The 15,456-nt window shown below is 51.2% G+C and overlaps 5 protein-coding genes across 5 annotated transcripts; 2 read left to right on the top strand and 3 right to left on the bottom strand.

The window, feature by feature from the left end:
* Nucleotides 1-137: 137 nt before the first annotated feature.
* On the top strand, nucleotides 138-4,496 carry IAR55_001068 (uncharacterized protein; the record flags this gene model as incomplete). The annotated part of the gene is made up of 18 exons (XM_066944198.1): nucleotides 138-200; nucleotides 439-974; nucleotides 1,038-1,232; nucleotides 1,373-1,563; nucleotides 1,624-1,765; nucleotides 1,816-2,044; nucleotides 2,091-2,279; nucleotides 2,333-2,427; nucleotides 2,483-2,594; nucleotides 2,647-2,763; nucleotides 2,825-2,863; nucleotides 3,061-3,098; nucleotides 3,145-3,197; nucleotides 3,262-3,353; nucleotides 3,406-3,501; nucleotides 3,562-4,180; nucleotides 4,253-4,425; nucleotides 4,482-4,496. The coding sequence occupies 18 exons, from the start codon at nucleotides 138-140 to the stop codon at nucleotides 4,494-4,496; spliced, it is 2,994 nt and encodes a 997-aa protein (XP_066805399.1).
* Nucleotides 4,497-4,850: 354 nt separating this feature from the next.
* IAR55_001069 (uncharacterized protein) lies at nucleotides 4,851-6,449 on the bottom strand (the record flags this gene model as incomplete). The annotated part of the gene is made up of 10 exons (XM_066944199.1): nucleotides 4,851-4,922; nucleotides 4,981-5,058; nucleotides 5,132-5,213; nucleotides 5,272-5,310; nucleotides 5,368-5,519; nucleotides 5,599-5,766; nucleotides 5,836-5,928; nucleotides 6,033-6,132; nucleotides 6,234-6,272; nucleotides 6,349-6,449. The coding sequence occupies 10 exons, from the start codon at nucleotides 6,447-6,449 to the stop codon at nucleotides 4,851-4,853; spliced, it is 924 nt and encodes a 307-aa protein (XP_066805400.1).
* Nucleotides 6,450-6,853: 404 nt separating this feature from the next.
* On the top strand, nucleotides 6,854-8,412 carry IAR55_001070 (uncharacterized protein; the record flags this gene model as incomplete). Its single annotated transcript, XM_066944200.1, has 8 exons — nucleotides 6,854-6,953; nucleotides 7,106-7,239; nucleotides 7,344-7,402; nucleotides 7,480-7,513; nucleotides 7,596-7,669; nucleotides 7,729-7,903; nucleotides 7,965-8,099; nucleotides 8,209-8,412. The coding sequence occupies 8 exons, from the start codon at nucleotides 6,854-6,856 to the stop codon at nucleotides 8,410-8,412; spliced, it is 915 nt and encodes a 304-aa protein (XP_066805401.1).
* Nucleotides 8,413-9,692: 1,280 nt separating this feature from the next.
* IAR55_001071 (uncharacterized protein) lies at nucleotides 9,693-12,426 on the bottom strand (the record flags this gene model as incomplete). Its single annotated transcript, XM_066944201.1, has 5 exons — nucleotides 9,693-10,011; nucleotides 10,082-11,006; nucleotides 11,064-11,246; nucleotides 11,310-11,826; nucleotides 11,905-12,426. The coding sequence occupies 5 exons, from the start codon at nucleotides 12,424-12,426 to the stop codon at nucleotides 9,693-9,695; spliced, it is 2,466 nt and encodes an 821-aa protein (XP_066805402.1).
* Nucleotides 12,427-12,857: 431 nt separating this feature from the next.
* IAR55_001072 (sorting nexin-41) lies at nucleotides 12,858-15,090 on the bottom strand (the record flags this gene model as incomplete). Its single annotated transcript, XM_066944202.1, has 6 exons — nucleotides 12,858-13,163; nucleotides 13,228-13,380; nucleotides 13,430-13,834; nucleotides 13,895-14,317; nucleotides 14,377-14,646; nucleotides 14,701-15,090. The coding sequence occupies 6 exons, from the start codon at nucleotides 15,088-15,090 to the stop codon at nucleotides 12,858-12,860; spliced, it is 1,947 nt and encodes a 648-aa protein (XP_066805403.1).
* Nucleotides 15,091-15,456: the final 366 nt, after the last annotated feature.

The following is a 15,456-nucleotide window of genomic DNA, read 5'->3' on the forward strand; positions in this document are numbered from 1 at the left end:
TTCCCGACCTTCCTCTTCCATGTCCTCGCCCTCACAGAAAGATAGGATCTCTGGCACTCCGTGTGCCCCCGCCTACTGGCTTTGCTGTATCTGACTGACCTTGAGAGATTTATTAGGCTTGTCATTAAGTGTGCAAGATGTCTCGTTACGACGGTATCGACGACAGAGAGTATGCAAGAGGAAGGAGGACCTATGATGAAGTGAGTGCAACAAGACAAGCTTCCGCCACACTTTTGTTTTTCCCGTTTGCACTATACAAGTCTTCAGATCTATGAGATAAGATAGTACATCACCTGTCTTCCTCCTAACCTTGGAATTCTTCGAGACCATATCGATCACCAACGCTACTTGTGCATGCCAAGCTTTCAACTCAATGTGTAATCTCCCGTTGACACTGTCCCCATACTGACTTGGTACCTTCTTTTCCTTGTCTGGAAGGACGACGGTTATTACGCCCGCTCTAGCGCAACTTCTACTGCCCCTGCTCAACTTTCCCAAGCTTCCAGATACGATGACTATACTCGTTCACAGGACGGTTCCTCCATTCAAGGGGAACGCTATGTTCCTTCACGCGCTATTTATAATGAGCGAGATCCCCCGGCTCGAGTGGAATTTTCAGCGAGAGATTATCCAGCAGCGAGGGAAGCCTACCGCCCTCATCCCATTCCGCCAAGGTCAGAAGCTTCCACTGCTCGAGATCCTCCCTCAAGGTATGGGATCGAAACGAGCGCTCCACGTGAACCTTCTTCTACCGCTGTCCGATCCGCGATCAGGAATCATCCGCCTCCGAGTCTCGCTAGCGATTGGAGGGATCTGAACAAGGACAAGCCATCTGATGTAACAGAGACTCTGGAGAAGCTGTCCCTCACTAGTTTCTACGTTCGGCCAGGATATGGAGAGAAAGGCAAACACCTTACAGTGCTTGCCAACTTCTTCCAAGTCAGAGCCAAAGATGGAAAAGCCAAAGTGATTTAGTAAGCCCTGGTCTTCGTCAGCACGGTTGTACTGTAGAGCTGAATCAGCCGATGGCTTGTTAGCCACTACGACGTAGACATGGAACCGCAGGTCGCCAAAGGCGCTAATGCCAAGAAGCCCAAAGGATTGCTGAGAGCGGTGTGGGAGCAGCTTTGCCAGGAGCAAAAGGGAGAATGGCTTGACGGCTTCGCCGCCAGTGCCTACGACGGAAGGAAGAACGTCTTCACACCCAACCAACCCATTCCCAATTGGAAAAGGTCAGTGCATTCACTTCAGTATGGCTCAATGCTGACAAGTAGAGGATGGTTATTTGGACCCTTGATTACCATGGAGGTGAGGCTTCCGACCATGTGATGGTGGTCGACCCGCTGACTTCTATATGCCTCTCAGATCAAAGTCAAAGTTTCCTCACCGCTGTAGCCCCAGACGGTGTCGTGGCTCGAGCTGGCCATACCACATCTTCCGATGACGAATATCGTCGTTGGAAAGTCACACTCAAACTTGTGGCGATTGTCGATTTGCAGTATGTCATGAACTTCTGCGAGGCTGATAAAGGCGCCCCTTCCAACGAAGAAAAGTGCCTGACTGGTAAGCTATCCCTCGGTCTGCTTCATTCGTGGCGCCAAGGCTGACAGATCAAATTATCAGGTTTGATGGCGACCAACGTCCTGATGAGGGACTTACCCAGTAAGAAGTACGCTCAAGTAGGTGCGACTGGGAATAAGTTCTTCAGCCTAGCTGGAGCGGTCGCAATTCCCCAAGGAGCCGTGGTATGCAAGGGCTTCATGCAGTGAGTTGACTCCCCCGGTTCTTGGGCAAGCTAAACTCGGTGTTTTCTAGGTCATTCCGATACTCCAGCTCCGGTTTGCCTCTGCTCAATCTAGACATAGGCTTTTCTGCCTTTCTGGCAACTGGTCCAGCCCTTGAAGTCATCGGCAAGATCCTGACTCGAGGCGGGCCACCCCGGGGACGAGGCGGTTTTGGAGGACATCCCGGTGGCAATCGGGAGATTGATGTGCTTGGCGAATATGATATTAACATCGTTAAGAAGATACTTCGGGGAGCCAAAGTGAGTCTTGGCTGGCTAGGCACTGAACAAGACTGATCCGGTGTAGTTCACGGTCATGCACCGCTCGAGTACCAGGCTGCACACGATACTCTCGATTACCCGTGAATGTGCTCAGAATATAAAATTCAGCATCGAAGGTAGAGACGGGCAGCCAGATCAGACCATCTCCATTTGCGACTATTATCAGCAATTTCACCAGTCCCCAGTGACCAAGCCAAGACTTCCATGTGTGCAAGTAAGTCTTGAACCTGTTGGACTCGGCTTGTCTAGGCTAACGAATCGCTGCAGTACGGCAAAAAGGCTTTCGTCCCACTCGAATTCGTTCGTCTGGCGGATTGGAACTCTTTGCCACCAACCAGGCTAACAGCCGAGCAGACTGCTGAGTCAGTTGACATTTTCATTCTGGTGATAGCAAGCTGATCCTCAAGCGAAACACAGATTGATCAAGGTCAGCGCAGTCAGACCCAAGGAACGTGCTCTTGCCGTGAACAACTGGCGAGCAGAATTGGCGTACGAAAAACAAGCGAAGATCGCAGCTTGGGGTCTACAGGTGAGGGAGGCACTTTGGTAGGCGCTAGGCTGCTGAGCCGAGCGGAATTTAGGTCAACACGAGCATGATCCAGGTTCGAGCTCGTATACTTCCTCCTCCTCGTATCGTGTACGCAAAAGGCAACGAGGTTCGTGCTCTGGATGGAGGCTGGAATCTGCGTGGCAAACAAGTGAGTTGCTCTGAGCTCTTCCGAAAAAATCGCTCGCGTTGGCTCATCTCGCCCTGCACAGTTCTTCCGCAACGGCAAGAAGCCGCTCGTGGCCTGGTCCGTAATTTCTTTCGACAAATATACCGACACCGACGAAATGCACCGGTACATCACATACTTGTGCAATGTCCTTGGGGTCCATGGCGTCGACGTCGAAAACAAACGACCTGACTGTATCGGTCCAATCGACCCCAGGGAGCCTCATAATATCAAAATGCCCTGCAAAAAGCGGCCAGAGCTGCATACATAGCTGGCCAGTGTGCACCTCAGTTGATCTGCTGTGTTCTCCCAGGAAGGTAGGTCCGGTCTCTCGTACCTCCTGCTTGAGCTGATCGCCTTCAGAGACGCTTGGCTCTACGAGCAGATCAAGAAGAGTTCTTTCACAGACCTCAAAGGTGGGAAGATCTCGATAGATATCGACAGTATAAGCCATTGCTGTTGTTGAGATCAACTTGTCAGGTCCGGTGCCCACCCAGTGTATGCAAGCCGCCAAAATCAGGACTCCCAGAGGTATCGACGCGTATACGGGAAACTTAGTAATGAAGATTCAAGTCAGTCACCTGCGGAGATCGTTCGTAACGCGAATGGCTGACGCATTATCAGAGCAAACTTGGCGGTCTCACTCACCAAGTGCCCATCTCAGAACTTCCAGGCATGCAGAAAGGCAAGACCATGCTGCTAGGAGGTGATCTGGGTCTGGTATGTCGTTTGTACTCCTCTTTCTTTTCACACCCAATGACCACGCTGATCGTGGTGAAGCCTCCCGTCCGGTCTGGCGACGACTCTGCACCAACTGTCGCTTGTACCATCGCCACCTACAGTCGCGACTGTGACGCTTACTCGGCCCAGATTCGACTGCAAGAAGGGCGTGGTGAGATTATCGTCGAATTTTCTTCCATGGTCGAAGAACACCTGAAGATCTTCAAAAAGAACAACGACGAATATCCCGATCGGATCCTCATCTTCCGTGACGGCATCTCTGAAGGTCAATACGCTGCTGCGCTTCTCTACGAGCATAACGCGGTGCTCAAGGCTTGCGCAAAGCTGGAAAAGGGGTATCGACCTCGCATTCTTCTCTGTATCTGTGCGAAGAGGCACACTACTCGGTTCTTCGGCAGAGACAGCGATGTTGACCGATCCGGTAATCTCCCAAGCGGTTTAGTCGTCGACCAAAGTGTGACCCACCCATACGCCTTCGACTTCTTCCTCCAAGCCCACGCCGGAAGGGTGGGAACGGCAAGACCAACACACTACATCTGTCTTTTGGACGAATTGGCAATCAGTCCAGATCAGCTCCAGCAGCTCGTGCACAGCTTGTGTTATACCTTCGCCAGGTGCACAAGAAGTGTCAGTCTGGTTCCAGTTTGCTATATTGCCGGTGAGCTCGCTGACCTCTGACCATTCCGATGACACGTCCGAGAGCAAGCTGACGATGTCGAGTACGTCTCAGATCTCGTCTGCCAGAAAGCTCGCATCATCGTCCACGAGCCTGGCACATCTGTCGCGCCTTCCGAGTCGTCCGCTGGAAGGAGTGGATTCGCCAGCTCGAGGAGGACAGGATTCAACATCGATATAATGCAAGTGCAGAAAGTCCTGCAGAGAAATGAAGACTTGTCCGAAGTGGTGAGTGGTCTCCAGGTCTGACGTTTCCTATCCACTGGAATGATGAATCACTGTAGGCGTGGTGGATGTGAGAGAATAGGCCGTACTTCCGTCTAGCGTACTTTCGTCTTGCTTTCCCGCGACATACCTCTCCCACCTTCAAGGCTTGCAAGTGTCCCCTCATACCACAAATCAGTTCTGCCACCCAAAGCCTACCATATCAGTTCAAGTCATTTGCCATGAGTACATTTACTTTTCGCTGTTTCCTGCTTCACATCGTACTTCAGTAGATACTGTCATTTAGCTGATGCAAGCTTATCAATCGCGTTCATCGAATCACATTCGTCATTACGACATCAGTAAAGAAGACTCAATCCAGCGGTCCCTCAATCATTGATCTATCTACAAGTTGACTTCCGATCCTAGTGCACGTCGAATGCAAAGGCTTATGCACCTCGAGAGGTTCTGTACTCGCCTTCGGCTGCGGTGGCTGCGTCCTCGATTTCACTTTGGATGCCCTATTTTCCACAAAGAAAGTCAGCCATATATCTCGACGACCAACATTATCAGACTGACGCTGAGAGTTTCGGCAGCGGTAGAGTGGTAAATGAGCTGCGCCTTGACGAGATTAGACAAGTTCTGGAGGGGCTCCGGCTGTCGAGGCTTGAGTCAGTACAGTGTATCTCGCCCGTCGGTCAGAAAAGCTAAAAGAAATCGGGCAACGTACGTTCTCGAGGACAGCCTTCATAAGCCCGATAGCGGTCTCTGTAGCTTGGACAAGCTTGTCCTCAGCCTCTTCGACGTGCAGACTGTGGTCAATATTATTGTCAGCGAAAGATAGGGCATCATAGAGGAGGAAACACGTACCGAGCTTGTTCTTGCTTTGCAGGAGCAGCAGATTTCAACCTATTGCGAGATTTAGTCTGACAGAGGTAGTCATAACGAGAGAGCATGAGAACTCACGCAGCACGAGCAGAATCAAGCTCCAGTCTGGCAGTCTTGACGTTTGCCCTGGCCTTCATAGCAAGACCGATAGAGGTGGAAAGAGTTGCTTGCCAAGGAGTAACGAATCGGTCGGCAATGAGTCCATCCTGAGAGATACGAGCGTCTCCAACCTATCGACGATATCAGCTCCGTCCTGGTCAGGAGTATCGTACGGGATTTGAAGCTGAAAATCGCGGGTCTAGGACATACCTTCTCCATGGCAGCACCGTAAACACCGAGGGCGATACCAAGTCGGTCAGAAGCTCCGAGCTCTGTAGCACCAGATTTGGCAGCACGAGAGATAGCATGGGGGAGAGTCTTGGGTTGGTGGGTCTCTCCTGGAGTAGGTGAAGGGATAGGAATGGGAAGGTTCGTGTTCTGTCGTACAAACAGAAAGAGAGTCAGCTTGCTGCATCGGAGTCGAGAATCCACGGCCAGCTGACTCACCTTGAGGTTCTTGTTGGCGAAAGCAGACCAAGCGGAAGCGGCTTGGTGACCGACTTCTGACAATCCCTCAGTCACGTCGGAAGGGTAGTCGTACTATTGTACAAATTCCGGATAAGCACAACGCATTCATCGATGAATTAGCTCATCATCAATGTGACAGCGTTAAAGGAATCAGATAGCTGGAACTGTGGACTGACCGATTCTCGCTCGTGAACCTTGGTGATCTTCAACAATTTCTGGTGAACATCCTTGAGAGCGTCGACTCGAGCTTCGAGCTGCTTGTACTCAGTCGGAAGCCTGATTTCCCAAATGAACATCAGTCACACTACCAGCGGCAAGGACAAAGCAGCCACAGGTGCGACCTGATTGTACAAGGAACGGACGAAGCGTTGACTCACTCTGTGATACCGTCAGGACCGACTTGACCAATCTTCTCTCTATTGAACAAGTGCAATCAGCAGCGTGCACGAAGACGAGCGTAGCGGTTCACCAGGGAGGGATGTCGTCACTTACCTGGTGGCTTGGACGGTGTTTCGGAATGATTTGGAAACGGCCGAGACGTCCACAGCGGGCATCGCTGGCATCTGAGCGGAGAGGTTACGGAATGCTTGCATTGTGCTTGTCGTGTCAAGAGTGATGGGATGGAACATGCGACTGTATATCAAATTGATCGAGGTATGTCGTTGACTGCAACGGTGGGAGTTCGGGTGTGACGACTGACACACGCTGCAGCGCGCGTTGACGTTGCTTCTCTCTCTCTCTCCGGTCTCAGGGTCAGATAGCGAGAGAGTCGAGCTGATACATTTTGATCCCGTAAGATGGACTATAATGCCACGTCATGGGAAGCATTGGATTAGTCAAGTTACCCCGCAACCACTGCTGCTGCTTCAGTGCAACGAACGCGCGTCTACACATCATCCCATCATCCATCATCATCAACAGCACATCTTCCTTCTGATCTGTTGCCTCGATACATTCTCTTCACTCTCTGACCTACAGCAAGAAGGTGTAAGTCACGATGGTAGTCAAAGCTGCCGAGACCCCTAATATCGGTTTCGATTTCTCCAATCATGCGAGGAACCAGTTCTTGGGTCAACGATTACAAGGGACACCAAAGGGTGAGTCGAGCCATTCCGATTGAAGGGAACACAGCTGATACAGTCTCTGCTCTGCCTATCGCTACCTTACCTATCGGAATATAATATACCTCCCTGCTTCCATTTCATCTCCTCGACTGTCCACTGGTATCGTCATGATGACTCCCTCGCAGCCACATCGACCGGTACTACCATTGTCGGCGTTGTCTTTGGAGGAGGTAATTCAGGTGAAGAACCAGGTGTTTGTCTCGGTGCAGACACTCGAGCGACAGGTGGACCTATCGTGGCAGACAAGAACTGCGAAAAGGTGAGCTGCTCGATAGCCTCATGCAGCTAGAATGCCGCAACTCAGCTCAGATCTGCGTGAATGACATTAGTCGACCTCCCTGCTGATACACTCTCAAATCGTAGATCCATTACCTTACTCCCCAGATCAGATGTTGTGGTGCTGGTACAGCTGCCGACACTGAGTACGTTGTCTCTGCTTGCTCTGCCTCCCCAAACTACTCCGCAAAGTGCGCTCGTCGCTGATATGACTGCCTTCCAGATTCGTCACCAACCTCATCTCTTCCAACCTTGAAGTGAGTGGCCTCAGCTCTCATCGGTTCGAACCGTTCAACCGTAGCTCTTGATGTTGACATGGTATCTTATCTGCCTTTCCAGCTTCATGCTCTCTCACAAGGTCGACCAGCACGTATCGTCACGGCCATGACGATGTTGAAGCAATATCTTTTCAGGTGGGCTCAGACCAGCTTCGATGTCACAACCGTTCGCAAGCTGACGAAGGACGTTGTAGATACCAAGGCCACGTCGGAGCACATCTCGTCCTCGGCGGTGTCGACTCTACCGGACCTCACCTCTTTACTGTACACGCTCACGGTTCTACCGACAAGCTGCCATATGTCACGATGGGAAGTGGTAGTTTAGCAGCCATGGCTGTGTTTGAGAGCAGTTTCAAGGAGAATATGACAGTAAGTTGAAATACACCCACTGGAGCCGACGTATGGTCAGCTGACATAGGTCCTTGCTCAGAGAGCGGAGGCTATCGCCTTGGTCGCCCGAGCCATTCGATCGGGTATCTTCAACGATCTTGGTTCCGGTTCCAATGTCGATGTCGCGGTGATCACAAAGTCTGGAACAGAGATGTTGCGAAACTACGAGATGCCTGTGAGTGTGCCTTCGTGTACCTTTTGATCTTTCGTCGTGAAATAGTCATGCCTGTCACGCGGGATATTTCTCGATGTCGTCCGGGCTAACATCTGATCGACACTCGCAGAACGAACGAAGTAACAAATCACGAAACTACAAGTTCCGAAGAGGAACCACCGCTTGGACGAAAGAGAACATCCGAAGTCTGATTGTCAGCGAAGACGTCAAGATTACAACGGGAGCTGGCAAAGATCAGGGTGGATTTGAGGCTCGACAGGTGCCTACAGGCGCTGGTCCCGGTGGAGAAGAGGGGATGGATCTGGATAGCTAGAATTAGTGTCATGCATGTATCGAATTGTACAGACCGATTGCATGGCGTTGACTTGTCCTACACGTCTGTGAGCGTACACAACATGTCTGGCAGAACAGAATGCGGGTACACTGACAAACGAGCGAATCGGTGACATGGCCGAACAGATCACAAGCTTACGTATGAGGGCGGCGCTTTTACGTAATCTGTCCTTGAGCTGCATCTTCAAAAGTTTCGCTCAACGAAACCGTTACGATCTATATGTTTCGATATTGCTCTTTGTCCTCTTTTTGTTTTACTAAATCATGAAGTCATATCATAGTTTGTAGAAGGTGAGCAGTAGTCCCCTTCTTTCGCCTCCACCCACTCACCCGCAACCCCCACACACTTCCTCTTTTATGATGAGTATCGTTGGCACCAGTCTCACCGTTCCATGGGGACAACTATAACAGGCGGTTCATGACTATACGCTCCGTGACGTCTCCTGATCTATTCGCGCGCTATCTTCCTCTTCCTTTGTTGTCGTCTCTCTGAATATTGGGAAGGGCAAGCTGACCCATGTTGGTTAGGTTCGTTTTGTAGGTCTTGGTCGGACTTACTGGTGGAGTTTGGTCGATGGATGCCGGAGGTTAGTTAGGAAGAATCGGTGACGTGTGATTCAGTATGTATTGGTCGATGGGATTCTGACTCGCGATCACGCGATCACGTCCGCTTCTTTCTTTCTTTCTTTGGTGCAGAGTGATAGTTGCGTACTCGTACTATGCAGTGTGTCGTTGGCAGCTCGTGTCCCTCACCGGACAAACACGGTGATGTACGATCTCATACACAGACCAGGTCCCATGTCCTGATCTCCACAGGCACACTCTCTATCGAAAGACGACCAGGAAACGAAGCACTCACTGGTCCCTCTCCGTGCCGCATCTTTCTACTCCCCACTGTCTCTCCTTTGCGTTCACACTCGTCGTCTCGTCTCGTCAATTCTCGATCTCATGGTGCGACTCATAGTGCGACTCATAGTGCGACTCACTGGAAGCCAAAGCTCCTCCAAAAGGTTTTGTGCACTTGTGCACCCCGACAGTCGCCTTAGACGCCATCGTCGATCAATACAACCGCACCAAACATTGTCAAGATGTATCATGAGCCAGATGTTGGATTCCTTGTGATGCTCAGAGGACCACTTCCAGAAACTGCTTACCAAGCACTATGTCGATATGGTATAAAATCAAGCATCACCCAATCTACAACACAAAGTCTACCAAATCCCCCTCGAAGCACCAAGCAACTATCTCCAAGATACTACATTATACTGTACCGCTCCTTCCCTTCAGATCTCTCTCCAGTCTTTCCCAACCTTCCTCGCCCAGACTTTCTTTCACCATCCGCATCACGTCACCTACGCTTTTCCCCACCCATCCACCCTTACCGCTCGATGTCGCTTGGCCAGAGGCTGACAACGGTTTATCGTTGAATGCCAAGAGGTCGTACAGATCTCCAATCTGATCTGCTTTCTTCTCGAGCGTATCTATGACTTCGCGGAGGTGGTCTGCCAAGACATGTCGTTTCGCTGATACAGAGGCGGGATCGAGGACTTTATACTGATCGGCAAGCTCGGCATAAATCCTGCGAACGACATCAGCACGATATATGGACTAGTACTACATTGATCCGAGTAGAAAGCGCTTTCACTAACACTTTGTAATGATCGAAATCATCTTCGAGTTCAGCCACGACTCTCGCTAGGACAGTCTGCGGAGGCAAAGCTTGCCCGTCTGGAGAACCTCGGCCGGAAGGTACTCTCGATCCAGATCCTGAGCCAGTAGATCGCACCTCCACCGCTTCGCGCCTTGTGAAGTTGTGAGCCCAAGGTGACTTGTTTTGTCTGAGAGGACTAAAAAACTCCTTCTCCAGCTCGTCTCCTACGATGCTGGGGAATGGTGAATGAGGTCCTTCTTTGGAGATCCGATGGTGAGATTCTCTTCTGCTCGATTTCGTCTTGTGTTGAGTCGTTTCTCGAGCATCGAGTGAGTCTAGACGTGACGATGATCGTGAAGGAGGTGTAGGAGAATCGTATAGCCCGTCATCGCCATCCGATGGCGGCGCTGTGGGATGCTGTGAGACCGGCTTCGTCTTGGACCTTGACGGTTGGACCGAAGGAGGAGCGAGAGTGGGCACGTCACTTGCAGCGGTATGCAGACCCTGTCTTAATCTTGTTGGCTCTGCTGGCCTATCCGCTTCCTTCTCAAGTATCTCCCGTCTCTCCATATCTCGCCGAGCCCTTCGGAGCTCTTCAGTCTCCTCATCCACAACTTGTCTGACCAATCGCTCCATCTCCTCTTGCTCCATCCTCATCGTCCTCTCGCCTCTCGCCTTCTTCCTAGTTTCCAAGCCCTCCTCAACGATCCCGCCAAGCTTCTCAACTTCGCGAGACAGTCTCTCGATCTCACGGCGCAAAGAAGCAAGCTCAGTCGAGACGGAAGGAGAGTGGGGCGGTGGGGTGACTTTGGCCGGTCTTGAAGCTACCTGACGAAGCTCGCTAATCACAGCCTTGTTTTGCTCAACTTCGACTGTCAGGCGAGCAAGGTGTGCTCGAAGCGATTTCACCAAATCCTCCAGAGCTGTGGTAGGGGTCTGAAATCAGAGCACTGTTCAGTGAAGTCTGTAATACTGCTCACCTGACTTTTCCCCTACCACCTCCCTTAGCCTGCTACCACCACTTTGCTTCGCGGAGTCCACTTCCGCCCTTGCTTTTTCGAGTTCCTCCTCGAGCTCCCTCACCCGTCGTCTCGAAACAGTGTTTTCGGTCTCCAGAGCTCGGAGTCTTGCATGAAGGGTAGCAAGTGTTTGAGGGATATTGGCTGTGCAAGGAAATGAAACAATCAGCTTATCAACTTCGCATCACGATAGAGCAGTAAACTCACCTCCCGCTTCTCCACCAACATCAGCATTCTTTCCTAGCGTGCCAAACTCCTCTCCTTTTGCTGGCGTAGCCATCAATGCTGTGAAGCCGGTGACGTCCCCAGACATATCTTTTTGACCCCTTACAGGTGCACTGGCTGATCGTCGATTCTCATCTTGCAAAGCTTTCAATCGATCACCCCTGTCTTTAGTGACTCTCTTCTTGCTTGGCGCAGGGGTTTGCACGATATTATGAATGGTCGAGTCGCTTAAAGCTCTTCTTGGCACAGGAGCAGATCTACCCTGATGAGTTGCTCGGATGTCATCGCCCAGTTCTCGTGCAAGGGAGGAGAACCGCGTATTGATCTGGGTCTCAGGTCTACCCTTGAGGGTATCCTCATTACTTGATGGCGGACTAAGCAGAGGATCGTTCCGTGTGAGCGTGAAGGAAAGGTTGGCTGGTTGCGAGTTTTGTAATGATGGTAGGGGGGAAGGAGATCGAGGTGGTGAGAAAGGTGACGTAGGTCGTGATGGGAGTCTCTGTGACCATCGTAAGAGCGTATGAGCAGTGATTTCTTCTCGTGGTTTTTCGTTAGTATCCAATAATCTGTCACTCACATCGCTACCCATAACTCTGCCCAACTCGCCTACCAGCCTCCCCAGGCTTCTCTCTGGGTCGAATTCTCCTCCTGTATTGTCACCATACTCGTCCCCTTTGCTCCTGAAGACACCTGCTCCGAGAGTCACAGCACTTGCATGATGTCCTGCTGTGGAAACAGGACTCGCACCCACAAACATGCTTTGCTCATTGGCACCTCCGTAAGCTAAACTGCTCATCCTGGAGCCTGCGTGAGCGGTACTGGAAAGCTTTCTACCTGCGGCAGCGCGCGGTGTACCTGTTGGTCCATGAGCGTGTCCGTGATGAGGTTGAGAAGACATCGAGACCGAGTCCGCTCGAGGATATTCGAGCGAGAGGTTGGATGACGACGAAGTGGATATGAATGAGTGAGAGTGCGATTGGGATGTTGTAGAAGTAGGAAGGGAAGACAATGAGAGTGAATATAGATCGTTGTCGATTGTCGATTCCAGTCTCCGTCTTTCAAGATCGGATCGAGAAGGTGGGATGGGCAGGGGATCCATTGTCGTGGCCTGAGTTGTTTGTTTGGCAACTTTACGCTTTCGACGAGAAGGATCGAGGGCAGCGGTAACTGAAGAAAATACTCTTTGGGGTTTTTGTTTTCGATATCTTTCCGCTCACTGTGTCTATCATATGTCTGAGGTTACTGATGTCTGTCTGTGCTATGCTCCAGAAGGATGGATCGTTGAGGACATTCAACAAGAAATGGAAAGGATTGTGAAGATGTTTGTTATATGGTTGTCGTTGAATGACAGATCCCGATGTTTATACGCTTCTTCAGTCCCTTGTTCCTTCCCCTCATTTATCACGTCAAAAAGAAAACATTCACGTCGTTCCTTGCACATTTGCGCATTATAACATGCCACACAGCATCCATATTATACCATATATATACACATTGCATACAGTCCAGTCTCTCGTATCGACGCTCCAATCACAACGGGCCCAGTGGTCCTTCGCCTGAAGTGGCAGCTGCATCCGTACTGGTCACTTCACCTTGACCTTCTTCCTTTCCTTTCCCCTTGCCCTTGGCCACAACAACTAAACCCTCATCGCCGCCCGGGACAGGTAAAGGCACGTTTGCAGCTTCCACTCGATCAATCTCCGCCCTCATCCCTTCCAAGGACATGCCTTCATCGAGAGTTGAAGGTCCGGCAGGCAGCGCCGAGGCAGGCGGTTTGTTGGGATGAGAGTCGATCTCCCTGATGGCAGTCTGAGCAGCTTGCCATGCTTCCAAATTCTAATGATGCCGTTGACTTTAGTTATGACCTGGTAGTTGAGGACTAGGAAACAGCACTACCCACCTGACGACACCACTCCCTGTGCACCTTAGCAAGCTGAATAGTCATCTGTTTGAGGTCTGCGACCTTCTGTCTCTGAAATCTATCTAAGTCCGCTTGTAGTGTTGTCGAAGCGTATTTGAGATCCTGTGCCGAAGCTTGCAACGAGTCCTCAAGCTGCCGAGTTCAATCAGTCCCGAGGGCAAAGCTGCTTCAAACGACCTACCTGTGATATATTGTCTCGTGTCTTCCCAATATTGGCCCTTCTTGTAGCCTCTGGATCCACGTCCATCATCCCGCTCAAGCTGTGTTTCACAGCGGATAACAAGCCAAAGCCTTGTCCAGCCGCCCGGGCTTTTGCTCTCGCCGCTCGCTCCCTGTCTTCCTCACTTGGGGGAGGAGGAGCCACCAGGCCTTGTCCTCCTCGTTCCAGCGCTTCTTCCAGTCGTCTTGCCTCTCGTTCGGCATTCTCCAAAACCTCGAGTTTGTCCTTTTGTGCCTCAAGCGCGTCTTGCACGAGCTCATATTGTACTTGTTTCTGATGGCGAAAGGAAAGTCGCTGTCGTATCAAAGCAGCAAATTGGCTGTAGATGTGCAATGGCTCCGTCGTACTCCGTTCCCATGCTTGTAGCTATTAGATAGTAGACTTCAGCTGCAGCCCTATCCACTCGAGGTAAGCGAGGCAACTGACCAAAGCGGCCGTAGCCAAGTATTCGGCATCCACTGCCTGCCCGACTTTCTCGATTGCCAGTCCCAACTTTCCTTGCTCGACCAGACTGTATCCATTCCAGACTGCTCCAAGCTCGTTGAGATCCTGTGCCCTCTCTCCCCACCTCTTCGTCATACGCCGGTTGACTTTCTCCATAGTGCCGGAAAAGTGATTCTGGAACTTCTCCGTGAATACCTCCGAGTCGAGGAATCTCTGGTCTGGATGACGTAAAGGGTGATTAGGTGACGGTGTCGGGAGAAGATGATGAGCGATGTAAGATGTAGAGGATGTCGTGGAGTCCGATGGCGAGGTGGGTGATGAAGGTTGGAATGTAGGGTTGTGAGAGGGTGCATGAAGAGGATTCTTTGGCAGAAGTGAGATTGGAGGAGAGTGGAGAACCTCGGACTGTGTACGAATGTATCAGTCTCGAGAACAATCATGATCAAGGTGTAAAATATACCGACCCAGCTGACGCCGTCCTCCAGGAATCGATGCAGGACATGCTCCCCGCCTAGTATCGGATGTCTGACCAATCGCCTCAAGAAGTCTTCGAGCAATCTCTTCCTTCTCGCAATGACAGTGGCATCTTCTTTGGCCTTACTCTGGCCTTTGACGGCGTAGTCTGTGAGAGACTGTTTGGAGGGGATAGGCGGGATGATTAAAACAGGATAAAGCCCGGTCAAAGCTTGGTGAAGTGAGAGGAAGGCTGAGTATCTTCGTCTTGTAGTATTGGACTAGATGCGATGTTAGCTTCGAATGCAACGAATAGAGACATCGTTTCGACCTACCCCTAGTCGGATGACATATGTGATATAGCTCGCCTTGCCTCCCTCTGTTGTCTTGAAAGCATCGACGATATGGACCTCCTCTCCTAGAGCGATCTCTTTGTCTCTCTCGCAGCAATACCCCTCCTTTGCTTTGGGACCACCAATCGTCAATCCACTTTTGGGCAGTTTAGACGGATCGGGGAAAGACGCACGATGGGTAGGTGGTGGTGATCCCGATGCTGCCGATATGAGAGACGATGATTTGCGAGCATGGGAACGGGCTGGTGAAGGGGATGCAACGGATGAGGGAGGAAGAGGGAGGTTGGGTGAAGTAGGTCGCGAGATAGGGGTCGGAACAGGTGATGGCGAGTTGGAGAACGGATTGGGAGTATCGGTCGTCTCGTAGTCCATCGTGCTCGATGTCGTCTCTGCGCGTGATAGATCGTGACAGAGATGCGGAGCCTAGTCAATGAGAGACGCAACGAGGTCCAAGGACGATGGGATGTTCATATGATGAGCACAGCATAGCATAGCCGGCCAACGCGCTGACGCCCGATTGCAACAACGTCTCCCTGGGATGATCCTGCACGCCTATCCATGACATATGCCACGTGACACCCGTTCGTCTTTCCCAAGTGGAGATGTCCGCTCAAGTCGGACATCTGACCTCACTGAACGAACAATAAATCTTTCCTCGCGTAGATGTCCAGACCTTTGCATCTCCGTCACAGCATCTCATCTCATCACAGCATCTCACACAATCAGCAAAATCATTCC

Source organism: Kwoniella newhampshirensis, chromosome 2 (assembly GCF_039105145.1).
Source record: "Kwoniella newhampshirensis strain CBS 13917 chromosome 2, whole genome shotgun sequence".
Lineage (NCBI taxonomy): Eukaryota > Fungi > Basidiomycota > Tremellomycetes > Tremellales > Cryptococcaceae > Kwoniella > Kwoniella newhampshirensis.